The following is a 27,029-nucleotide window of genomic DNA, read 5'->3' as shown; positions in this document are numbered from 1 at the left end:
GCTCTTATGTCATGACAGAGCTAATTAATACTCCATCAGAGATCAGCTGATGAGAGGCCCAGGTACTCAAGAAAACAAGGGAAAAAAAGGAAAAAATGACAAAGTTAAGATGAATGGCAGTATATGCCCCATTGTCTAGCTCCAGCACAGGAACAGCCAGCAGCTGTGCTTCACAAGCTGTGCTTCACAAGCTGTGCAAAACCTGAGCAGCGCTGTGCAACATCTGAAAGTCTCCCTGGAGGACCCCGTTGTGCTGCCTCCAGACAGCTTGAAAATAGGAAGAACAGACTGACCAGTTGTTCCCAAAACATTACATCCACGCCTGCATTAGCAGAGGGTAACTTGTCCATGCATGCATCAGAGAATACAGCAAAGTGCTGTTTCCCTCTGCCTCGCTTAAGAAAAGCTCTGAATAGAGCTTAGCAAGCTCCCAGTGGGCTGCTGAGCAACCAGGTCTGTCAAATTAAACAGGAAAAGGAAAAAGGACAAGTTCATGGGAACCTTCTCATCTTTTGTTGTTGTTTGTTTGTTTTTAAACCCAGAACAAGCATCCAAATTGAGAACCAAATGGAAAAACAAACAGCAGAATTAGCTTGTAGGGCTCTTTGCTTCTTTGTTTTTTGTTGCTGGTGGTTTGTTTTAATACCTAAATACCGGAGTACTGCTTCTAAAGGCTTTCGAACCACTTGCTTTAATAGCAATGGGTTTTCAGATGCCTCTGGTAAACGTGCTGTGCCTGTAAAACAAAGAGAAAGAATTAGAGGGTAAAAAGATTAAGATACTGTAGCAGAGCTACGTGAATAACTCAGGTGTTCTGAGAGAGCTTTCCAATCAAAACGAGCGCTTACAGGTTGCATGCATGCATGTCTCAGCAGCAAGATGCAAATACAGGAGAACGCCAAAGGTAACAGCAAACAAGAATATTTTAAAGCAAACACAAACTCATGAATTTTTAAAGTTATTTGTCTAGCCTGCCATCAGGTAGAGCACTCTACAAGTCTAGCCAGATTTTGTGGGAGGACTAACTGCAGGCAATTGCAGGAACTGCAACTCAATAGCAAAGGAATCTCAAAGAACCCCTCTGCCCTTTGCAAGTAGGTGCCCAGCTGCATCACCACTCACATTCTGCTTTGATTGCTGCACTGTTAATAGGCAGATAGGGATGTCTTGCAGCGTGCCAGGGGCGTAAGATATCTCGACATAAACGTCTGGCAATTCTTGTCAGTTTTGTTGTATGGAGATAAAAAGCTTGTCGTGTCTTCATAGCAAACTTGGGGCTTCCACTGTTTCGCACTGGCACACCATGAGGACTCTAAAAGGAAAGAAATAATTATTAGGGAGCCTTAAAAAGCAGAAAAAATAACATAAAGAATATCATATCACATGAGAAGAAACAGCGTTACAGACAAAACTATTTTCAGCACAGCTGTGTACCATTTCCCAAATCTTGCCATCGATGTTTGTTATTTTTTTCCAAAATATTTCAAAGGAGGTTTATGGAGGTAAACATTTTCTCTCCATGGGGATTTATTTAACTTCTAGACTGTTCCAAATTTTAAAGCGAGGATCCAAAAGCCAGTCCTAAAGAAGTTGCTGGATGCAATCATAGTGCTTACAGAGTTTATGAAAAGACTCTCAAACATTGAGTGCTTAGAGTTGCTCTGGATACATAATGCAAATTCTTTACAACAAAGCATTTGTAGGAAGGAAAGGAAAATCAAAAGTAGCTGTATGGCCAATTTGCATCACAAGCTCACCTCCCAAAGCAAATTCAAGGCACGAGAGAACATTTTTCTCTCAAAGTTGCAGGATTTTGTTTTCATTTCTACTCTGAACTCAATGAATCAATTTCCAGAGTTCACTACACGTAATAAAAAATAACACAGAATGACATTTATATGCAAGAGAGCAAAAACAGTATCTTTTTCATGAAAAGCACCCAAGCAAACCAATAAAATAATTGAAGCAGTATCTCCTTGCTAACCTGCCTATGGGTAAGGAAAATAAGGAAATCCCAGGTTGGGAAGAACAAGGTTTTTCCCTCTCACACTATTTACATATATTTTAACTAACAAGAGCTTCAGGGCTGATAAAAGCTGGTGGTTATCTCTGCACCTAAGTCACTTCAGATGGCAAACAGAAGAGACGAAAGGAGAGAAACAGAACAAGAAAGCAGTGAGAGCAAAACTAGTAGACAGAAAAGAAAGAATCAAAAAACAGAATGCAGTGTGAACTATTCTTCTGTCCATAGCCACTGTAGGGATGCAGATACTCTTTCCAATCAACTCTACTTACGATGCTTTGAGCTTACTTTGACTAAATGCCACAGGCAAAGAGAAGCTCAAAACGCTTACTCAAAGACCATGCAAAAGAAAGGAGGGCTAATTAACAAAACAGGAAGAAGCAGAAAAACAAGACAGGGAATCTCTGGAAAGCTACTAGCTATCTGGGATATCTAATTCTGAAAACGCCTTGGGAAAGGGAATGATTTTCAGGAAATAACAAATGCCTTTATGCAAAATCAGTCCTCCTCCCCCCACAACAAAAATCATGGAAATGGACTATCAGAAACATGGGCTGGTATCCCAATTCTTGCCATGAGGTTATGCTGGGCAACTGATGGCTAGTTTGCTAAACAAATCACCCGGTGTTTTTTCTCCTTGCGGCAGTACTTGGCAACAAATGACAGACAGCTGAAGTTAACGTGCCAGCTTCTGCAAGCCATGAAATATCAAACCCATGGACTACAATGGGGGTTGAAGGCATTCTTTTTGTTGTTATATGTTTAAGAACAGCGAACAATTAGTTAGAAATCACGGCACCAAGCTTCCCAGACAAGATCATCAAGCGGTCTGTTGTGCTGCCACCTACCAAATTATTGCGGTTTGGTCCTGGTCTCTCTCCATCTAACCGAGTTGGCATTTTCAAGCCACCGTATTTCTTCCAGTACGTCCAACAGGATGCACAGAGGCGACACTGCATGTTAGGGGGACCCCAAGAATACCACTGGTAAGACTGTGTGGCTAGAGATAACAAAGGTGGAAATTATATATGTCCTTAAACGGGAGAGCTTTTCAGAGCTTATTTTCTTTAGAACCGTTACAAAAGAAAGCCCACATCATAAAGACAGTGCAAAAAGACCTTAAAAACCTCATATTGGCTTTACAGTCATCACCAGTATTAATTGTTATTTCACTGAAATTACACACAAAACCCTGTTAAAACACGAACAGAAAAAACACGTAGCAGGATGGGAAAAATTCCTGCCAACAAAACTGAATTTTGCAATACTGGTCGACAACAATTTCTGCAGGGAAGGATGAAAGACTCTCGTTTTGTGAACTCCCCGTACATTAATTTTACAATGGAAGAACATAAGGCAAGTCTGTGACTTGACTCTTCTTGCAGTCCTATGTCACAGAATCCAAAGGCTCTCTGTACAGGAGGACAAGCGTTAGAACTCAGTAGATTAGTACCAGGCAGCAGATCAAATACAGAGATATTCCATATTTTGAAATGTACTAAAAAAATATGAAAACTCATCAAGTTCACAGCTTGGTGACTGAAATCTCTGCTCAATAGCTACCCACAATTATGTAGGACATTTACTAACTCACCTTTATGTACTTCATAACTATGCTTAGCAACGTAAAAACAGTGACTTCAAAAACTACTTTGCTTAAGTGCTGCAATGTCAAGTTAGGTCCCCCCTGCCATTCCAAAGCCTTCTCTGCCACCCACGCCCACACCACACAGCTTTTCCTTTACTGCTTACAGCACAGCACTTGCTCCCTATGCACGAGTGCCACATTTGCATGTCACTTACTATAACAGCTTTCACAGGCCCGTCCTGCTGCCGCGTTCTGTGCCTGTACTCCAGTACCATTTACCACTCCTGGTTTGACATTATTTACATTGATCTGGTTGGGGTTTGGCTTGTTACTTAAAACACAAAGCAAAAAGGAGGACAAACATTAATCAAGGCATGTAATTTCCTGTGCGACTTAAGAAAAACCATGGCTGAAAATGTTGGAAATGGAAGATTTAAGTTTCCTCACGTCGCTTTGAACAGAGGAGTTGTACTTACCAGCAACCCAACATTCACAAACACGCTCTCTCTAATGTCCATATTATAATAGTTAGATGCCATTTTTAAGAGACTCAAGCCACAGAAAAGCTACAAACAACCAGGGCAAGGCAGGAAACCTGATTACAGTCCCAGACATTCTAATCCAGCTGGCAAAGAGACCTTATCTACAGATCTCTCCCTGTCCTCAATGTGGAGATATTTTATGTAAGTCTCTAAGATGCAGCACAGGGGATGGAGGAGAGGTGGGCAGAGAAAGACCAAACTTTGCCTTATTGAGGCTAAAATAACCCCAGAAATAACTGTCACACACATATTTTCACATTGTCTTACTGCAAAGGTTTGTATCATGTTGCCACAATTTGCAGGAGAACACTCAATACTTTAAATTAAATCTTTGGATGTAGCACATAGAGACATTAAGGAATATAAACCTTCTTGCAAGACTTAATCCATAATCTGCTCTCCTCCCAGTAAGCATTTCGGCTTCTTCTAAATGCAAAAAGTCCCCATATTTAACATCCTTTGAGCAAGAAATCCATTAACATCTGTCAATACATTCTGATATAAGAACATCTGAATCATCTCTGCTCATCCCTATACACTGCTAAAGATGTTGACTCAGGAAAATAAAAAGTTACTGGCAGGAGCTGAAAACGGAAGGGCAAGCAAAACCTTGGCATGGAGAGCAGATGGAAGAGTACAGAATCTCTTTGGAAGCTGTCAGAGAGAGAAAAGGAGACATTCAAAAGAACCTTGGCACGAGGGGGGGGAACAAGGAGCGTGGAGAATCAATATTTCAGGGACAGACTTTGGGGAAGTGGAGGAAGATGGGACGAGTCATGTGAGAAGGTTTGGAGAAGCATACAGAGGGCTTACAAAAACCACAAGGACTCCAAAAGCTGCTGTAAGGGGCTCAGCCTATAGAAGCAACAAAAAGCATGCAGCCTGTGGGGCAGGCTTCTGGATGCAAGCCCAAATTCTAACACCAATTACATCTCACCCACTTCTTACCTGAAAAATGAAGGGAGTGGACATATTCTTTGGTTTTCACCTAATAAATCAGTGTTTTGGAACCCACATATTCAAGGAGAAATGTCTTAAAATGGGCTCTATTAGAGAGCTTTCTGAAAACACACGTTCTTACACATCAGATGGGCAGATCTAAATGACACAGAATATTCACTGCTTTTCATTGAGCCTGGTGTTTCAAGAGCATCATTGGTGAAAAAAGGTCAAACGAGTTCTTTCTAGTGTAGCATTAGTGGTGGTTTCATCACCTCAGCAGAGACTCCAGAAAGCAAAGAATTTCCAAGTGACCAAATTCTGAAGTTAACTGACCCTTGCAGCTCCAGCACAAACTACCAAAAATCTTACACCACCCTGTAAGCCAGTAGAGGTTGTCTTCCTCTTCATTTGAAAGCATCTGGTGAGGCTCAGTAAATGCCCATTTCTGTAGGGGCACAGCAGGTTCTGCAATGAATGACCTCCACAAACCACGCATGCATTTGGTAAGGAGGTGTGCAAACATGTTGGGGTTTTGGAAGCCTGCAGTCAACACAGCTGTAACAAGCACCAGAAAGTGCCCTGCCACAGAGCTGAGCTTCAGCTTCACAGCACGTGACAACAACATCAGGCCAACTGTTTCCAGCAGGTGAGAAGCAAAAGGTTCATGATTGTGGATCATTTGTTAATTAAACTTGTTTGGTATCACCAAACCCTGCTCCGGCTATTAACAAGAGAATCAGACGAATAACTCAATTAAGCAATTAATGAAGCTGAAGTGAAAAACGTAAAGGAGGTAGTGAGAATACTGACTGGGTGGTAAACTATCATTTCCATTCTTTAAATCAAGAGTGGAAGCCTCCTAGATGGATTTCAGCTGCAATGGAGCACTGTTAGGAGGGAATAGGGATGACAAAGCACAGGTTGCAGGGCTGTGTTATGCAGATCAGTGTAATCTGAAGAGATGGAGATGAGAAAGCATGTGCAGAAAGAAGGCAACCATCAGACAAAAGGTAGCCCTGAACCATGCAGAACAACACAGGCACAAAATTTTAGCAGTTAAAAGTAACCAACTTAACGCTGTCAGTAAATGATTCAGTGAGTAAGGAAATGGTGCTAGATGCAACAGAATAATTAAGAAATAGAGGCTCAAAAATAAGAAACAGTTTTTAATCTTTTGTAAGGAACATTTACTCCATCTACCTTTAGGCATCTAATTCAAGGGTCTGGATTCCTTTTCCATACAAGAGAGGCGAGCTCTCATCACAGCTCTCTGGTTTTCTGTAAATATCTGCTTTTTGTGGAAAAAAGCCCTTCGTTTTCTAAGCGTTGAAGGTCACTCTTAACTAGAACAGCTACAGGAAAGAACAGCATTACATCTCCAAGTTTCCCATGCTGCAATGGATCTCTGCATCATTAAAAAGGAAAAGAGAAAAGTCCTGCACCTCAGGCAGAGGATGACAAAGAAACAGATAAAGGAATTATCTTCAACTTGCCAAGCAGTCTCCCTTTATAATCACTGAAAGCTTTGACCTAATCCTCCAATTCCCCTATTAGCTTAAATTAAAAAAGAGGCATGGGGAAATATTCCCCTATTTTACAATGTTTGTGAGGTAGTATTTACAGCTCACGGAAGTGCTTCAAGATTCTGAGATAAATCAATGCATCCTATGTGCAATATTTTACATCTACAGATATAGTTAGAATTTACATTTTACATCAGTGCATTTTAGAGACTGGAGGTTCTAAGTGTACTGAGCACTTCATTCTCCCCTTGCTGTTCCCCTGCTGATATCATTTAGATTAAAGCAAAAGAGAAAAGCTGCCAAACATTGCAAGCCTTAGTCTTCATGATTTGCAGATGTCCTACTCCCCACAAGCACCAGCTCAACAAGCAGACTGTCATCGTACAGAAGCAAGTAACAAGTGCATAAGATGCCCATAAGATTTGTAAAACCAGAATATGACTCTCACAAAGGCTTAAGAAGTAAGTTTGGCTACAGAAGTCATGCACAGAAGAATGACTGAGACTGGCAGAAGAACGCTCTGCAAATCCTACCATCACACTGGCAAGATGAAAAGAACAAGAATACAGAATCTCCCTGTATATTCAGATTCTGCTACTGCTTTATTTAACACCACTCCCACCGACACAGCCCTAGAAATGCCTCACAAAGCCACACACAGGCACTGGGTTCAGTCACATCAACTACAGATCTCTGCCCAGTACTGGAGCTCTTCCTGGGAGAAGCGCTGAAACTGATGTCCAATATCCAGGATGTTGCCTGAGGACTGGAGAACCTCACATCAATCACATGAACGACTCTGCACAAAGCATGCAGTCTCTCCATGCTTCAGTTCCTCATATTATAAATTTGTAGTATACTCCTACGTTAAAAAATATCAACTACAAAGCCTCACTTAGAACCCTTATCTTTCACTGTATAATATCCATGTAGAATGACAAATCACTCTTGAAGGCTGCTTCTATTATTTTTCTTGCTATTTTTCTTCCCTTTGCTCTAGATTTTTCTATTAACATTGCAGGAACAAATGAAAGTCCTACCATGGAAGTAAGCCAAAGACAAATGATATCCTCCTGGGCCTCTACTTGCAAACAATTTTATTCCAGTTATTGCTGGAAGAGGTTTCACTCAATCAGCTGATGTGTTTCTGCACAGGTCTTGTGACAGGCTACATCCAGTAATTTATTATGGAGGTGACAAGCAGATCGTTATGGTTCAAGCCTTGAAACAGGAATGGGCTCAGTAACACGATAAAGACAAATCAATAATGTTGATATCTAGATCCTTACACTGTGTATTGCTTTTAAAAGCTAAGAATATAATCTTCTTCTAGGGCAAAAGGCAACGCAGATGCAATATATTCGTCATGTGCCAGATCTTGCAATGAAACTCGAATAGAAATAATGTAAAATTTTAGAAATATTTCAATTGTTGCCACATTTGCAGGTATTAATAGGTCAAAAAAACCCAAGCAGAAGCATTCAGGTGGGATTGTCACCTACACAACTGATACTTTTCCTGATACAAACAAAAGGATATTGAAGGAGAGGCTAAATTTGTAATCCACTTTGTCAGTTAATATGTAAGTTTAGGAACAACACTGATAAAAGTCATCTGTGACTGGAAATAAACACCAGAGACAGACTTGTCCTGAAGCAGAGAGGTAAGTTGCTGATTTGATTGCATTTTCTAGATAGCAACAAGAATTATCTTGCTGAGGTTAAGGGCTAAGGGACAAGATATCACTCCAGACAGTCATTATCAAATAAGTAAGCACTGTAACCTTTCAGAAACAAAGCCCTACATGCACACATTATAATCCAACATCAACACAAGACTTCCAACCTCTCATCTGCAATAACCTTTTGCATTTGCAGTCCAAATTACGCTGGCTTTTGCTTTCCAAGCTTAGCCCATTTTGAGTTCACATCTAATTTGATGTCCAGTGTCCCCATACACAGCAACACCCCCCAGAAAAAGGCAATACTGTTGAAAAATGGCACGACAAGAGCTCTGTTTGGCTTCACTCTGAACATTACACCTATACTTTGCTAAATTCACATGGGAGATATTAACAATAATTAAGGAAAACAGACGCATTAGGATTATGCAATTATTATTATTTGTTACTGTTGTTTGTGCATAACAGTATGGACCTGCTAGCAAGTCCCCAGTAGCACAGTCAATATAGAAGTCAGAAGACAAGCAATGGCTGCTTCAGGAAGCATACGATATGAGAAAAAGGAGCAACGTGACAGCAGAGCAACGTAACCAGGAAAGCCCTGGAGGGAAAGCCCTCAGCTACCCGTGGAGGAAACACTCCGTGCTCCTGAAGCAGGAGGTCAGCTCGTGGGAACAGCTCAGCCCTTTGTACGCTCAGAGCAGCAGCAGAGGCACGCTGGGAGGAGCGCTGCTTTGTTCTCACCAGCTTTGAAATACTACAGCTATCATCTTCTCTTCCACAGGGCTCCGAGTTGTTTATTAGCATCTGGGTGTTTAGCATGAGCTCAGCTATAATAAAAAGGAACTCAAGCCTATTTAAGCATCAGCAGAAGGCTCGTTATATTGGTAACCTAATTTAGTAATTCTCTGACATTGTTCGACTGTGGCTCTCATTATATAATTAAAGCTAATATATAACACTGACAGGCCATGGAAACTACTACCCAGACACAATGAAATAGAATAGAACAAAACAATAAGGATACTTACTAGTTGGGTATATACACTTGTTTTAGCTTGCTTTCTGCTTCTGCTGCTTTCAATCGTTTCTTTGAAAAGAAAAAAAAAATATCAGAAAGAAGGTTAGGGAAACAAAAAGAAAAGAAGGGCTATTTTACCTGGAGTCATATAATGCACCTGTAAAAACACAAGCACTTATTAACAAGCAAGTAAGTGTTCCTTTCACTGAGCAGCTACCACAAAGTCCTTTTCAAAGAGGAAAACATACATTGAAACAACTGTGGGCATTAATTGCCTATGCACGCAGCATTTTGAAAAAATAAAAATAAAAAAAGAAAGACTACAAATGACTCAGGACAATTTTTCCTCTCCTAATCACTCCAATACAAACTCCTACATTGTTCCTTCCACATTGCTTTCTCTTCCCCTGCAGAGACAGATGTGACATGTCAGTCCTCCTTGGTAATGCACACCAACTGGATGGGAGCAGGCCTAGCAAAATATCTACTCCATCATCTTTGAGTTTGAAGGAAAGACTCTGTTGATGGTCCTCTTATTTATTTTTCTTATTTTAACTGATTGAAAACTGACTCACAGCTGGAGATTTTCTGTTAAAGGCTACCAGCTTAACTAAGAACTGACACAGAACTGACAGAACTGCTGGGTAATGATGGTATGTAATCACTTCACACTAAATATCAGCCTTGGGCAACCCATCTGCTTCAATTCCTAAAGGCAAAAAGCTTTCTGTACAAAGTACCACATGACTGACCCCCTTGTAGACAAAAAGGAAACAAACTCCAGGCACGAATGTTTGCAGTCAGGTAGCAGAGAACATCGAAGGGGTTAAAAAAGAGTTTAACTATACCAAACAAGTGGCTCTTGGTCAAAACCATACTTCCCAGAAGATGTAAAGGAGCATAACAAAGATACGTTCAAGGAAAAACACAGACAAAACAAATAGCCTTTCAGAGCATGGGGAAGCACACTAAGAAGTTTATTTGTCTCTTTATATAGCCTTATTTTGGTTAAAAACAAACAAACAAACAAACAAACAAAAAAAAATACAAAAAAAAAAAAAAAACAGCCATTCCATCCATGATTCCGGAGGAGGTGGATTACAGGATCCTTTCAATGGGAAGTGGACCTTTCTTTGAACAAAGCATATGGCACAAGAAACAACAAGGCAGAAGAAGACAACGAGCAGGAGCTTTGCTAACTGGCCAGGAACTCTTTTCAAAACTCAAAGCTTCACATTCATTAAATAGTAAAATGTCCTCCTTACATAAACCAAATAAACTTAGGGTGAAAGATGCCCTGTCCCTGGAGGTGCTCAAAGCCAGGTTGGATGGGGCCCTGGGCAGCCTGGTCTAGTATTCAATGTGGAAGCTGGTAGCCCTGCATGTGGCAGAAGGGTTGGAGCTTGACGATCTTTGAGGTCCCTTCCAACCCAAGTCATTCTATGATTCTATGAAAAGAACCTCTGGAGGCTTCTATGCCAACCCCCTACTGAGGGCCCACGCTATTCAACACCCAGGCCAGTAAAAGCAGTCTGCATAAAGCCCTGAGAATGCTTTCCAGACAAACCAGCAAGGCAGTGTTTGCCAGGAGCTTCACTCATATTCTAGACAAACAGATTAGTTCAATTTGTTTACTATTTTTTTAAATGAACAGCCTCAAGGCACACTCTCAGAAAATAATAACTGTAAAGCAGATGTCAGCATCTGCATAGAAATAAGAAGCACAAGAAAAAAAAAAAAAAGTGGAACATGGGAATATATAAATTCTTTTTATAGGGACGTGATGGTCACATGTAAAAGCAATTAAGTAAAAGCTTCCAGTAAGCACAAAGCTTGCTTTGATCAGAGGGGCAGCCTGAAGCATGTTCTCCATTTGACAGCCTGAAAGTCCCTCATCAGAGCTCTCTGAGCTCTGGAAGAATTCCCTTTCCCTTTTCCAGCAAATAAAAGTCAACCCATCTTAAAAACCAAAGAACGAAGATGTCAAGGAAGCCTAACATCAAATGTTGATAAACACTTCCATTACTGCTAGATGAACTTTGTACAAGAACCACATTTCCTTGAGGGCAAAGCAGGAAATTCAGGGAACTTTCACTGGTACAGAACTCGTTTGTTCTGATTTTTAAATTTCCACTAGATTTCTACTGGAAATTGAAGGGGAGGGAAGGGGAAACTGCAGTATTCTTGATTAAAGCTCCCAAGGGCACTAGCTAGAGTCATTATGTTGTGACAGTTTTGGAAATCTATGAATGGAAAAGCTTCATGCAAGCACAAAGCATTACCAGTAGCAGAATTATTTTGCTATTTGCAATCTAAAGTCATTTGCCTTGGAGACACAGTTAATTTAGCCTGTTAAGCAACATTTTAGGGAAGGGATGATGAATGGTAACACTGGATTTGGTTTATGACTGATGACCACAGTGCAAGCTCTGAGCTACCAGCAGGTCACCTGGGCCCAGCCCAGCTTCAGGCTTCAGCCGCCTTGAGATCAAGGCCAAACATTTCATATAGCACATACCTTTATTACAGTCTAGTGTACCAGGACGCCTGAAGGCTTCCAGAAAGCCTTACAACGAGCTGGATATGGAGAGGTTGGTTCTATACTGTTTGTAGCTGTAGATGACCAATAGTGCAGACTTCAGGAGCCTCTGCTCTCTGGCAGCGACTGACAGCAGAAAGTACAAGAATGACTCCCCATAGAGAAGTGCTCTGTGGGGTTCCTTCGCCTGTTAGGAATGGATTTGTGCCTTACCGTTCCCATCCACAAAAGAATCCTGTTTGTAACTTCTAGAGGCTTGACACAAATGAGATCTTGTATCTCTAACTTACATATGCATATCCATCCATCTTAAGCACATCCTCATCACATTTTCCCTACTAAAGGGAGATATTATATACTTTTTTTTCTTAAATCTCCCCCAGAACTAAGGAATTAAAAGTCCATTAAAATACTGTATATGAGTGAGTGCAAACACCTGTCCTCTTTACAGCCCAGCGTTAACATCTTTCATTCTACCCACTAAGCTTGAAAAGTCTTAAAATGTGATGCATTACAGCAAACAAATGTTTGTGAACCATTTTCAAAAGAATGAGTGTTCATAAAGAGAAAGTAACAGAAGAAATCCAGGACTGCAGAGGATATTTCAAGGTCCACAGTGCAAGAGCTGGGTACAGACAGAATGGGGGCATCTCAAATATTGAGCCCCTTTTAGTTCACTCTGGGAAAGAATATTCTCTAGCCTGTGCTTTCTGGATTTAGGAGAATCCAAGTTTTTCATCTTTCCCCCTTGATACCCTGAGCACACCAGTGCTGCTGGGAGGCACGGGGAGGTAATTAGGACATGATGCATGTGGCAGAAGTGCTTCCAGCTGCCAGGGCTCCTCCAGCACTGCTGTACAATACCTCCAGCCTCTGTTAATTGCTTGCCAAAACTACTCCAGTTCCAGGATACTGCAGGATTAATAGGAGGTGTTTGGGGACAGCATGTCCCACGTATGTGGAAAAGCATTTCTCTGATGTTATTTCTACTTTGCTAGCACGCAGTACTTCGTGAATGCCAGGACATTAGGATGTCACTCAGAGCTCTTGCCTAGGTAAAGGTTAGGTTTCCTCAATAAAGATGTTATCTATCTGCATCAAGATCTACCAGAGCTCCCCCTGCCTCAAGCTGTCAAATTCACTGGCATTTTCATATTCTCCATCTCCTCCTTTACGTTTTTGCTTTTCCAACTCCTCATACCTTGAAACCAGTTCTTTTTTTCCTACTTAATCTCTGCTGTGCAGCACTTTAATAGCACTTCTACATAATAAAAAGAGAACAGAGCAGGAATTTGTAATGTTTGAGCTCCCTCTTGAAGTTTCATGTTCCTCAAGCACAAATGAAAATGCAGTAAGACTTAAGTCTTTCACTCTCAGAAAGGTGGATAGTGTTACACTTGGAAGTTTACAGGACTTCCCCTCATGATACACAAAACAGCATTAAAGATCTTCAAACAAACAAACAAGGACATCATCCTGGAACACACAACGACTTCAGAGCTTGACTTGCACTTTGAATGATAACAGTCATGCCCAAACACCACACAACTCTTAAAGAGCTTTCAGATTGCTCTTGAAAATAGTCCACAGGAAAGTAGATGTCAGTTCAAATCCTTTTAAACCAAAGATATATGCTGCTTCTGAATCAATTTATGTGAAATCTGACTTAAAAAAGGCATTCCCAGGAGGCATGGGACACTGCATTTCTTCAGGCCACCTCCAAAAAGGTTCCTCTGACAGAACAATGTGTGGAATTTCAGCAGCCCATCAACAATGCAGTGGAAGAATCATTCCTTCTAGCAGATCTGTTCTTGGAGAGCTAGATCTCCACTTCAAAGTGACTTAACTTTAATTATGCCAATAACTACCAAAAGCAAAAGCGTAGCTCAAGACAAATGTAAATCAGTGTGTAAGAAATCCAGGAAATCCATGCTCTGAAGCAAGTCCTTCTGCGTCCTTTTCAATCACATCAGTCTATTCACAAGGCAAGGAAGTGCTGTTACACCTTCCCATCCTAGGTGTACCAAGCAGCCCTCTCCTTCCCCTCCACACAAGCACAGACATTTCTGCATGCTAGGACTTCAATCAGTAGCATCTTGTGTTACTTATTTCCAGAATATTCTGACTACAGGAGCTCTAGTTTTAAGCTTGCACAGGGCTCCGCACTTCACTTTTTGTTCAGTCCTGAGAAAAGTTTTTCTGCTCAAGTCCACTCAAATTTCAGCTTCCTTCATGGCACAGATAATATTTTTCTTCAGGGATATGACAGACTTCTTTTTTGATCCAAGAAATTCTCAAAGGAAATACGGAAGAAAGCAAACACTTCTCGGTAGCTGGTTTTAAAGCAGGCAGTCTACCTGGGACAAAGCCTTCCCAACAGAGTTGTGCAACTCTCAAAAACAGACAGCTTAAATTAATGCTTCTAAGCATGGAAGAATCTACAAGAATGAGCAAGTTAGCAGTTGTGAGTGGGGAAATAACACACAGACTTGAAAGATAAATTAACACCCCCTTAAGAAGAGGCCAAGTGAAAGAGAAACAACTCAAGATACACAATGGCCATACCCTTATGTAGCATTTTCAGTATCTCGTGTACAGAAGTGCTATAAAGCCCAGAACCATTCTGTGCTGTTAGACTAAGGAAAGAACTGACACAGACAGAACACTGGAAAAAAAACAGTGTTGAGAGTTGTGCTTTGTGAAAGAATTTGAACATATCAAATGCAATGCACCATTATTGCAAATAAAACCTCCTATGCTTTATTTGTGGTTATATACAGACAGCTCTCCCAGGCTTTTTATAAATGTTTATTATATTATTTGCTTGTACAGTCTGGGAATTTGAGACGAGGTCTTCAGCTCAGTTCAAACATAATGGACATGGTATCTCTGTTCTGCAATTTCTACCTGTTCACCTTATACTCACGTTGTCTCCTAAGTGCACAGCCTCTAATTGGAAGTTTTCCCCAAATCCCACTCCCTGTACTTTGCTGGGCAGCACACGTGAGGTACAACAGCACAACCACGATAGAAAACTCGCTGCAGAAGAATGCAGCAAAACAATACAAGAAACTGCAGCGCTTCTTTAATTACTATTTTATTGCTGCAAGAAAAAAATAATCAAACTTTCATGCAACTATCCCCTCTGCAATTTTGTCTTTGTAATAGGAAAGCTCAAGAAATTGGAACAAGCAGAAAAATGCAACTAGTACTTTGGCACATTTTTTCACCACTACACAAGCTTCCATGATGGTCTCCTACTTTCCTACAGTGCTTTTCTTTGTAGGAAAGAAAAATTTTAATCAAGAAATGAATTCAGGAAAATATTAGAACGAGGATGCAAGCATTCATTCTGCTTAATATATTAAACAAAAAAAAAAAACAAAAAAAACCCTAGAAATACAGAATTTATTCAAAGAGGTTTCTGATTTGTCCTGAGGAGCCCTCCATAATTTGAAGTGTTCCAATCACAAAGAGAATGGAAAAAAAAATTGCACTGCAGATCTTGACAGCCAAATCTAGCACGAGCCACATACTGGTCAATGTCCCAAGCATCCAGCCTTTATCCTAGGCTGAACACCTAACAAAGCAAGTTAAGGTGGGATGTTTCCGTAACTACACTTTTTCTAATGCTTTAAATAGGTGCCTAAACATTACACTGATAATTACCATTAACAATTCGTTATGCATTTCTCCCTTTTAATTAGTTTTCCTATTAAATATTCTAAGTACTTTTCAGCCATTGTTATTCTACAACTTTTTACATTCTTCTTGCATCATGCCTTCATTACATAAGGTACCAAGCAGCCTTTGTATTTAAACAAGAGGAGATAAAAATGACTGTAAACATCAACCCAAGTCGATTCTCAAGTATCAGGAGTCTGGGAATTTGAGCCACCAAAGCTTCCCAAACACCCTGCAGTACTTACGTGAAGGAGACCCTGTGCAGCTGCAATCAAAGTCATGGGCAGGCAGTGGAGGGGAATAATGACAGTTGTGGTACACGAACTACTGCCTCCATAAAAACCCTAAATTGAAGTTACTGCTGTCCTTGAACTTGGTTACACAGGCAGAGAATAACTGTATATACTTCCACAAGCTATTTCATTCCAAAACAGATGTAAACGTGGCTTTGACATTTTAAAATGTTTGCTGCTATTTTAATTGGCTTGGAACTTTCACACGTTTACAGGATAGCTGATAAGTTCAGTGATAAGGGATTAGCACTTTGTATGATTACAGAATCCACCTATTGGAAAGCCTCAACTCCACAAAGAGGAGTAAAGCAGCAACGTTTGGCTTCAGTGGCAAGTAAAGCAGCTTCTCCTGTAATTAAAGAGATGATTCTGACTTTCTTACCTGCTGAACATATCTGTCTGTAGTTTTCCACATATAGTAATACTCTATTATGCTTGTTAAGGATTTCCATGGGAGCTAGGGACAGACATAAAGGAAAAGCAACAGTCATTGCAGGTAGCTGGATGCAGCTTCACCAAAATTCACAGAATTCCTCTGGCAGACAGTTTGTAACTGAGTTTGCAATTACTAACCCTGCTAGCAAAAAAGATAAGAGATTCAGACATTAACTAAGGACATCAAGGCACCCACTTTAAACGGGACCTTTCAAAAAAATAGTGTAGAAGCAGAGCAGATTACAGGTAAATCTTCATACTGCATTGGCTTCACAGTAAACCATTCAGAGTCAACATGGAAGACAGCCCACTGGTTGAGACAGTCTTGCTGCTTTGAGCAGCAAAGACTCAAGCTTAAGAATCATGATGACAGTCTTATAGTTCTATTTTGCAAAACTTCTATGGAGTGGAAAAAAAAAAAAAGTAAAATGATAACCACTAACAGAAACATGCCATGCCAGCTCTGTTCTCTGCATGAAAAGCAAGAGGCTTTCAGCAGGACTATAGAGTGTTGTGCGGCTTCCAAGTCCCTTCATCTAAAAGATTAGAGCACAGGACAAGCAACACTGACACTACTTGTTTTGTTCTGAGGAGTCGAAAATGATACACTGCAACTTGGCTCTCCTACAGTGCTCCATTCAATCTGCTGGCTGAATACCTATGGAGGAGATCTGGCCAAACTACAGGACGCTTCCCACGGATGCCCATAATTCCTTTTTCTAACTTTCAGAAGACCCTTTATTGAGATAATATAAAAGTGACTACATTTCCATGTTCCAGGCTCAGTACTCTTTCAAACACGTTACTCTACAGCAGCTAGTATCCACTCTGTTGTAGTCAAGCAGACTACTTTAAATTAACATTTCTGGAGGAAAAAATCAATCATCAGTGATTTGAAATTCTGACTGTACAGCAGGCTGCCTTCAGCATGAGGCTTGTCTTCCCCTGGTTTACTGCAAGACATCCACCAGTTCAAAGCCCTCTTCTTCAAGATGAAGAAAAACAACTCAGTGCGGACAAGCAGTAAACCCGCTCTATCCCCAATCAGAATCAGCTTCATCATGCAGGCCCCCACTTCATATACTTACAAAATCTTGCTGAATGTCAGTGAAATCTTTTCCATATTTTTCTAGTGCTTCCTCAAAGAGGTTTGCCTCTGAAGCAGACCACTCCTCCATCTCATCTCTGCACAGGACTGGCCCACCTTGTGGCACAAGCGCAGAGATCGCCTTGGAAATGTCATAGACATTTTTGTGCAAAGTGTCCATAGCATGGAACTACATGGTTGTAAAAGAGAGAAATAAAGGTAAGAACAAACATCCAGCAGGAAAAACACTTAGCAATTTAACAGCAGTAACAGAAACCATGCAGTGTTATCTGTGGATACAGTGTACTACATCTGCACCAAGACAGTAAATACTTGCTCCAACCCGAGACTCCAGATAATTTTCAGCGTACAAGTCTTATGTCCACTAAAAATAGTGGGATTTTTGGAATGTGAGCATCTGCATATGAGTAATTCCTACTTTATCTAATCCCCAGCACCACCACTGCAGCACTACTGTTAAGAAAATGCAGGGGATAGAGCCCCACTCACCAGATGGAACATGAAGATAGAGGACTGGAGGTGTATTTTCTAATAAACTGAGCCATGCACTTCTTTTGTCAAATAATCCTCACAAATTGCATATAAAAACAAATATTTAAGCACACACACATTTGCCCCAAATGTCACAAACTCCAAAAAGGATTTAAGTTACATATAATAGTTGAGTAGGAAGAATTACTCCTGAGAGTGAGCAATTATTCATGAGAAAGCTGAGCTACAACTGATGGTGATTTGTTATTTAAAAGAGGGGAGAACAAACTGAGAGTGAGGAATTGGTACCTTAAATGAAAGCTGGGCTTTATTTCTGTTGTTTTAATTAGGATGTTATTTGTCTTCTTTCTTATCAGAGCTTTGAGCACATGCATAATCAACCGACAGTGTTTTATCCTAGAGTTTGTTCTACAAATGATTTCATATTATACCAGTTATGAGGTGAGATTTTGATAACAGCACTCTGGAGACTTTTTAAGTTTTATTCACACTTCCACTCAACTCTTTCTAGCATAGAAATTTCAGTTTTCCCATTCCTCTCTATTAAGTATCCTTCACAATTACAAAACATTCACAGAATCACCACTCCTTTGGTGCTTTAAAGCAAAGTTCAAAACTCCATCAACTGAAATTTCTTATCTGACCACAAAGTCTTTCCCCCTAGACAATTTTGCCCAAGGATGGCAGTGGCAGTTGGGAAGTGTTAAGTGGTATTTTGGCATTACAACACTGCAGACAAGCACGTGGATTCTTTTTAAGACCATTACTCACTAAGCCTGTATAAGAGATAGGCTGTGAAGCATGGTCAAAACATTAAAGAAATAAAAATTCTGAGCTACCCAAGACGGATCATAAGGAGGCACAAAGCCAGAAAGATTTACTTCAACGTAAATAAAGGGCTCCTTTACAAAGACAGGATCTGGTTCACAGCAGGCCACAATTACAGTCCATCTGCCCCTTTCCTTTTGCCAACTGTTATATTGAGAAGGTGAATTATCTTACATCCCTCAATAACTGAAGGCCCACTTAAAAACCTTACCAGTGTGATGTCCCTAGAGGCTGCTGCAGCACTCATGTGCAAACTTGGCTGTCTGACAGAACTACTGCAATCTAGTGCTCGGGCAAATGTACCAACGGACCTGAAAGAAATAACAACGGAGCATTAACTCTGCATGCAAAGCAAGCGTGAACATCAACACCCAACCAACATTTTTTGAGATCAGCAGACTCCACTTCTCAGTAACAAGATTACATGTCTTGGCACTACTTCTGAGCCAGGAACCGTTCTCTTCAGATGTGGTTTGTTATTACGAATGCTCAGCTGTGCTCACTTTATACGACCAAACAGGCTTAGGCAGGAAAACAGCAGAGGACTCCAATGGGTCCCAAATGGGCAGTTTTTAACCATCTCATCCTCTGTCTCTCAACACAAACTTTTGAATTAAAGTTTAAAAGAGAGTGATCACAAGTGAGCTTTACGAACGGCAGCCTGAGGGGCACTGCATTGTCCAAAGGTACGTCGATAGATGCCAAGATATGACAGGAAAAAAAGAATGCAGCAGCAATCATTTTCCAAAGCTGTAGAAAAAGTATGACATAGTATAATATTGTAAACATGTATTTATTGTGTGCACTGTAATATATAAAAAAAGAGTATTTAAAGTATAAGTAGACTGTGTAAAAGGACAGCAGTTCTCAAATACTTCCCAATGACAGCCACTCCTGTTTGCAAGGCCACAATTCCCAGGCTCCTCATTTTACCCCTAAAGAAACGAGCTAGAGAACTCTACAAAAGGAACACTGGTTCCACTAATTCCCACTCCTCTGGCTGCTTGTGCAGCACACAGTTGGGAACACTCCTGCACAGTGAACTGGAGCTGAACTCTGAGAAATTACAGCAACAACAAAAAAATCAATTCCCCCCCAGCACCCCCTCACTCTGTTCACTTCCCCAGACTAGTTGACTAGCTGAGTGCATAGAAGAAAAAAGGTAAATACTTAGGCAGTAATCCATCAAATATCTGATTTTGGTCAAAAGCCAAAGCCACCCCCGCAAGGCTTTGGTGCTTTCAGACTTCACTCTCTCCCGAGCCTCCTACTCACTCATCCTTGTTCCTGCTTGACCAGCTCCCCTGCTTGCAGGACTGATAGTTTTTTTTTTTTTCGTGGTACCTAATTAGAAACTGGATCACTTTGCTGATTCTGGGTAGAAGCAATCTTTATACTGATGTTTTTGGGGACTTTTTCCAGCAGGCAGCCTCATGTGGCTCTATCAGCAAACCAAGCAGGCAACTTGGTTTGCTTCTAGCCACAACTGCTAGAAGCAGCTTCACAACCAAGAAGCCTACACAAGGTGGAAACTGCCATCACAGAGCAGCTCTGCGGTCACTTTAAACCAACCTACACACAAAACCCCCATCAATGAGGCACTTCCACCCTCTAGTTTCCTACTGAGTGTTCCTGACACCAAGACCACAGCAACGTGTGGCTGAGTGGCATTGTGAATCAACGCTGCTGGATCAAACAAGCTCTTTGCTGAAGGGTCCCATAAGCAGAAGGAATCCTTTGCTGGAGATATTCCAGCTTTCTCCACCTCTTCTCCTGCATCACTGGTAGAGATCATCTTCTCCCTGCTTTCAGCTATTTCCCTACATGTATCTGTTTAAGTACAAGGGCTGCTTCAAAAGTAATGTCTCTTATTATGTTGACCACAGTGCCAGAGGCCAACAGAAGGAACATCGTATGCAAGTTTATCAGGATCTACTGAACCAAAATCAAGCTGAAGGTGACAATTTCCTGGACAGCATAGTGCCCAGCAATGAGATGAGGTGTCACCCCTACAAGCTGGAGTCAAAACAGCAGCCCACGGAATGGCAACATGTCAATCTCCCATTGAAGAAAAAATTGAAGAGACAGCTCTCAGCAGGTGAAGTGCACTGCCTTGTAGGACAGGGGAGAGGTGATCCTTCTGGATTTCTGGGAACCCAGACAAACCATCAGCTCTGACTGCCATGTCACAACGCTGACAAAGCCGAAGGCTCAAACATCCAGAGTCAGGACAGAGAAGAAGACAGCCTTAAGCCAGGCCCCATACCAGTCTGAAGACCATGGACCACACCCACCATATAGTCCAGATTTGGCACCTTCCAACTTCCACGTGTTTGGGCTGATGAAAGACGGACCACACAGGCAATTTTTTCCTAGCAACAATGCTGCCATAGCAGCTGTGAAACAGTGGGTCACCACTGCTGCTACAGATTTCTATGAGTGTGAAACGCAGGCTCTTGTTCATTGCTGGAAAAAAATGCATAGCTAATGGTGGTGACTATGCTGAAAAAAAGCATTTTGCAGCTGAGAATTTGCTCTATCAAACAGTGTTATTGCATTCTTTGCATCTGTTGTGGTTTCCGTAGAAATAAAGAGGAGGCACTACTTATGGAGCAAGCTACATAGAATTCATCTACTGCACATAAATCACTTAATCCAGCAAATTTGACTTCACTGTTGCACAAATCCAGGGAAACAGCCACATATTGTGTAAGTAGCACAGTGAAACTTCAAGAGACTAAATTTTATGGTGATTCCTTAGTGCAGTCATAACACTACAGATTTTATGAACCTTAAAAAAACACAACAACAAAGTCTAGACAACAGAAAACAATCGTTAACCAAAGACAAAAATGTATTAATGGATCTGAACTGCCAGATTTTCATCAATCTGGACAGCAGTTGACGTTTTTCCATTTTAACCAACCTGGTTTTATTCTTGGCTTCCTAAGAACACTTTCAAGTGTTCTTAAAAATTTTGTCTCAATTGCATAAAAATAGCAAACTTTATCTTCAAAGTGCATAGAAAAATAATTTTTGTTGCACGTTTCTGAACATACAAACTTCTCATCTTACATACTTAAAACTGTACATTTTAATTCAAATTTCCTTAACTCTGCCCTTTTCTTTTCTCCTACTATTTTCTTAAGTCTACATCATTCAATGTGTTGAAAGCATTTCCTGTTGTTTTCATAAATGCACTCTTTTTGCATCATTCAACAGCTCCAATCAGAATGAGCCCATTCCAGCCAAATTCTTCCATGTGAGCTCCCATTTTATGACCTCAGGAGACCCCCCATTAACTCACCCACTACAGACACAGCAATACCACACCCAGGATAATTCAAGAGGAACGTTTGGCAGCCTGATAACTCAAGATGTGTGTAGGGAGGGAGAAGGGGGGAAAACACACACCCTTCCTCCCTATATCTAATAGCAACTTGAACCACTGGCTATAGATGGTCTAACTATCCATCTATTACTCGCACTTCCATGCTTCCACAGTCTTATAAAACTTACCTAGAAGACAAAAAAGAAGGTAATGCTCTCCAAGCTCTAATTGTACATATTAAATTTTAGTATAAGCTTCTGTTCATACAAATGAACAACACTGAAAAGGGTCACAAATATTTCATAAAACTAACACTGACGGACAGATTGCCTTGAATTTAAATAGAAGCATAAAACTCACCACTCCCCATCTGTACTCATTTGTAGGGATTTACTTTATTCATTCTACCTGTTTCCTAGTGCCTAGATTCCAACATCTTAGCTTTAACTATTACAACTTAACTGTTATCGCGTGTTGAAACGTGGCTGGATTTGAAAAAGGGACAAAATGGACTCTGTAATGAACTGTGAGGAATTTAGCTCACTGCGTGCTCTAAGTGCCGGCCAAAGAACTTGAAAAACCTCACCAGTTACAGGATAGTTCTCACATAAAATAGAAGAAAATGATTAACTTCTTGAAAGTGAAAGCTGTAAATTCAAGTAGTTGTTCATGAAGTCATGCAATTCCCAGGAAGGCACATTAACACGTCCATCATTTCAAAATGAAACACAGGAATCAAGCAACCAAGCCAGCATTCATACCAGTAAAGCAAAAAGAACACACACAAAAACACCAAGTGCTTAGAAAAGATGAGTTATTCAAATGTTATTCAAAGAAGTGGTAAATTGCTCTTACCGTGCTACCACCAAGAACTGGTCTATCTGCTTGTCTACTAGCGGGTTAAAGGCTTCCCAAACTTTTGTTTCAAGTTTTGACTGATCTCTTCCATCATCCTCACCTGGTTGAAAAACAAGTTAGAGAAGCTCAGCATGGCTGTTTTGAAATAAAACTACTTTCCCGATTTCGTATCTCACAATAATTTAATCACCAAATCAACTCAGATACTCTGCCCGACAGTGAAAATTTCATTCACCCATTTGGCTGCGACAATTTCAGCTTGACAGATGCAGGAACCCAACTCATCCAAATTAGGCCACCAGATGCTGAAGAACTGATATTTAATGACACAAGTAATGGGAAAACAGAGTAGGTCCTCCCCCAAACTAGCCTCCTCTCTTCAGCCTCCTCTCCAGATTCTCTCTCCTTCTCCTCTACCTCACAGCAGTTCCAGGAAAGCAGGCACACTCCCAGCTGCCCTGAGCAGGCAAAGGGTAGCTGGTCCTGTATGCACCAGTTGCTTTCTAAGGGGCAAATCATAGCATCAGATTCTCTTACTTCTATTCTCCTAACCATATACAAACCAAAATATCTTTGAAAAAAATACAGGAGCTACTGAGCCTCTTTTTCTTCAAACCCCTTTTGAAACATCTGCAGATTATACTGCTCTGAATTCCCATGCTGGCTGGCTGAAGGAAGAGAATGCCTTTCAAATTAGTTCATCCTCACTTAGGAGGCTAGCCCAGCTGCTGAATAAATACCACAGACAAATTAAACAAGAGTCCCGACCAATTTGTTGGCCTGCTCTAACATTAGCCTAACAGTATCTGCACATCTGCAAAGCTCTGAAGCAGAGTGAGGTACCTCACTGCATTAACATCTCTGCCTGCAGAGTTTGGTAGAGCCCTTTCAACACGGCTCATAACACCAGCTCTCTGAGAAGGAGAACAGTGACAGATCGGTCTGAGCCCCACACAGGTCTCAGAGAAGAGTTCTTCCACCCACTGCAGTGCAAGGACCAGTGTGAAGCTGGTATCTGTTAACTAACAGCCTCTTTTCCTGGGCACGTGTCCTTATGTTCCTTCTGCTCCATGAGCAGGGCAGGCTGAGGTCTCACAACGTGCTCAAGGCAGCAAATTCCTCCTGCCTGTTCTGCAGGTGAGAAGTCTAGGCTGGCAGCCAACAGTAGCAGACGGGCAGGGGGCTCTGAGGAAAAGGCATCCAGCAATAATGGGCAAATTGATGTGGGGAGACAGCACTTAATTGGCAATAATTTGGGAGTGGCTCTTACGGGGAAGCGAGGCTTGATTAAAAACACAAAGGCTATACAGATGTGATGGAAATTTGTGCTTCCCATGAAAATTCTGAAATCTCTTAAAATGAGTGCAAGCTCTGAGAGAGCCAATTAATTCAATTTGTCTCAACAACTTTTATGATTTGGACAAATGCCCGCTTAAAGCCTGGTCTGAGACACAACTAATTGCATGCAGTGGGCAACTGCTTCAGTCTCTAACAAACCAAGCCAGTGGTGCACACGTGACGTGGTGGTAGGAACCTCTGTCTCCAACACGGGCTGCATACATAGAAGTGGCTGCATTCCACATGGCCTCTTGACAACTTAAATTATGGAAATTACCCTCTTTTAATAAGTCTGTTATATCTGCCTGGTATCTGTTTCCAACTCGAATTTCTCCTTTATCAGCAAGTAGAGTCTTTTGTTGAGGATCGTATACTAGTGAATAGAAGAAGAAATCCTAAAAATGAAACAAAAACAGAAAATGAAGTATTACTAGCTTACATTTTTAGCATAGTATATATAGCAGAAAGCTTTTATGCCAAGTTTGCTCACCCAGTCTACTCATAGCAAGTAAAAACAAACTAATTACCAGTTCCCTTCTCAACACTCTCCTAATAAAGATCAGGATGTGGCCTTCCTTGTCTCAGGGACACACTGCTGACCAAACTGTTTCCCCTCATCATTTAAGATTAAATTGCTGTCTTTCTTCTGCTGCTTATTGGGCAAAGGGAAGCAGATTTGGCAGCAGCAGCAGCTAGCTGCAGGTGGTAATACATTAATTTGTTGCTTTTGCTCTGGTAGATGAGAAAAAGGCTAAAAAAGCTGCTTGGCTTCTGTCACCTGGGTAAGCATGAACGATTAAAGCAAGAAGTCATACCAAAATGAGAACGTCCTGCCAGGGTGGAGGAAGAAAACAGCCTCAATTTTAATCACTTAACTGCACAGGGTAAGTAATTGAACTTTTCTACAGCAAGTATGTTCCATCAAAGGGGAGCATGGGATATGGGGCAGGAAGAGAGCTCTGTTCAGACATCTCAATCTCCATCCACAGTAACCAGGTCACCAGGAACAGAACAGAAATGCATTATGTGCCATTTTTCACATCTTGGGTTTTCAGCTCCTTTTCCCTTCCCTGCATTTCTGTGTAAATAGCTGGCAACCTGTTCTAGTGCATCTCATTTCACACTTTCCCTTTCCCTGTATTTGTATGCATCATGCAGCAAAAATCAGGAAAAACCAGCATCAGTTTTCAACTCTCTTCAACCTCATGAAAAGGTGGCAAGGAAAAGGAAGTCCTCTATCTGCCATAAAATGCCCCCAGAAGGAGGAATGACCACTGAGTTTCCCCAGTAACAGGTAAACACTCTGTGGACTAGAGAGTCAAAGGTGCACATTAGGTTTGTTTATCCAGCCCTGCACATTACATAGATTCATCTAAGACTGATGCCACAGAGGTAAGGTCTCCCACGTTTTCTTTACGCATCTAAAGCATCCAGCATGCAAGCAATCACAGAATTTAAAAATGTTAATCATGGTAGTTCTAACTTTAATTTTTTCCCCAAGAGATTAATATGTATGGAATGGGGAGAAGAGAATAAATTTTAGCTGGTCTGCATATGGTTTGGCTTTGCTACCTAAGAAAGCAGGACACAGAGAAGTCTCACCTATCCAGCACAAAACGAGAGGCAAGGCATTAATTTGCACTGATCTTTTCCATCAGAAAACACATCATTTCCCGACAGAGGGAGCATGTTCTGCTGATGGCAGGATTGAAGCCATAGCTAACACTTGGGAAAACACAGCCCTAACACCCAGGTAAATGAACTAGAAAGGTTGTGGTCTGGAAGATTTGGTTGTGTTCTCAATCAATGATGTTCTCGACAGAATTGATTCCCACTCCCACAGGAACCGAAGTCTATTTACAACAACCTACCAACAGAAGGGAGCTTCAGAGTAGAAGACAAATAATTCACGTGATAGCTGGGTCAACAAATCTGGGTTTCTTGCTCCCTGACATATGCAAAGTTCAAAATACTACAATACCGAGGACATAGTGTGCAAGAGATTTCATAGCACGATCTTTGTCGGCCAGGAGAAGTCACTGATTGTGGAGAGGTTTTCTCCTATGGTATTTGATGAGATGTTCCATTGCTTCTCTTTTGTAGATCATTGCTATGTATTTAGCCATCTAATGGCTGTTACTCAGTGAGAAAAGGGAGCGGGCTACACATTTCTTTTTGCTGTTCTTCCCTCATCCCTTTCTTTGAGGCAGAGACGAAGGAAGGCAGGAGAGAGGCAGGCAATACTTCTCTCCAAAATGAAGAATTACAGGTCCCTGGTCTCTTCTACCCAGCCAAAGCCTTCCCAACAGGGATAAGATGGAAATTTAGGGGCAGAAGCGTGACTACAATGCAACCCCCAGAAGTAATACAATGCCACCACCACCACTGCCCATAGAAACATAAATTCAGCCCATAAAAATGGCACATCATTTCTAAAAACACTAAAAAACATCAGTTTAATGCCAGTGGAGGCAACAGCCCAAGGAGCAGAGCGGATCCTAGTGTACTCTAGAATGAGCGAGTTCTTGATCATCACTGCATAGCACAAAAGAGAGATTTTTCAGAAGGATTTCACCCACAAAATTATACGGCTCTTCACAATCGTCCATGCTTTTTCTTGCTGTCAAAACTGTGCATGTCAAGTTCACAGCAGTGAAGAAAAATAAGGGTTTTCTGCTTTAATTCCACATCCCAGAAAACACTCAACGTGTTTGGAAAAAAAACTAAATAATAAAAACGACCTGCCGAGAGTTAAAATTAAACCATGACTTTCTGCTTCTCCAAACTGTTACATGGACACACA

The 27,029-nt window shown here is 41.1% G+C and overlaps 1 protein-coding gene across 6 annotated transcripts in view; it reads right to left on the bottom strand.

The window, feature by feature from the left end:
* MTA1 (metastasis associated 1) overlaps nucleotides 1–27,029 on the bottom strand; it is a 60,387-nt gene that overhangs the window by 20,321 nt on the left and 13,037 nt on the right. For 5 of the 6 annotated variants that reach the window (XM_019618552.1, XM_010715693.2, XM_019618553.1 and 2 more), the window contains exons 5-14: nucleotides 24,504–24,621; nucleotides 22,886–22,988; nucleotides 18,911–19,010; nucleotides 17,360–17,548; nucleotides 16,219–16,293; nucleotides 9,331–9,389; nucleotides 3,827–3,942; nucleotides 2,872–3,023; nucleotides 1,123–1,312; nucleotides 647–736 (exon numbers count right to left, since the gene is read on the bottom strand). In XM_019618552.1, the coding sequence (XP_019474097.1) occupies nucleotides 647–736; nucleotides 1,123–1,312; nucleotides 2,872–3,023; nucleotides 3,827–3,942; nucleotides 9,331–9,389; nucleotides 16,219–16,293; nucleotides 17,360–17,548; nucleotides 18,911–19,010; nucleotides 22,886–22,988; nucleotides 24,504–24,621 (1,192 nt within the window). Of the gene's footprint in view, nucleotides 1–646; nucleotides 737–1,122; nucleotides 1,313–2,871; nucleotides 3,024–3,826; nucleotides 3,943–9,330; nucleotides 9,390–16,218; nucleotides 16,294–17,359; nucleotides 17,549–18,910; nucleotides 19,011–22,885; nucleotides 22,989–24,503; nucleotides 24,622–27,029 lie in introns of those variants that run through there. The other variant, XM_010715695.1, reaches the window with a different exon arrangement.

This window comes from Meleagris gallopavo, chromosome 10 (assembly GCF_000146605.3).
Source record: "Meleagris gallopavo isolate NT-WF06-2002-E0010 breed Aviagen turkey brand Nicholas breeding stock chromosome 10, Turkey_5.1, whole genome shotgun sequence".
Classification (NCBI taxonomy): Eukaryota; Metazoa; Chordata; class Aves; order Galliformes; family Phasianidae; genus Meleagris; species Meleagris gallopavo.
The sequence above is the reverse complement of the archived record's forward strand: the minus strand, read 5'-3'. Positions and strand labels throughout refer to the sequence as shown.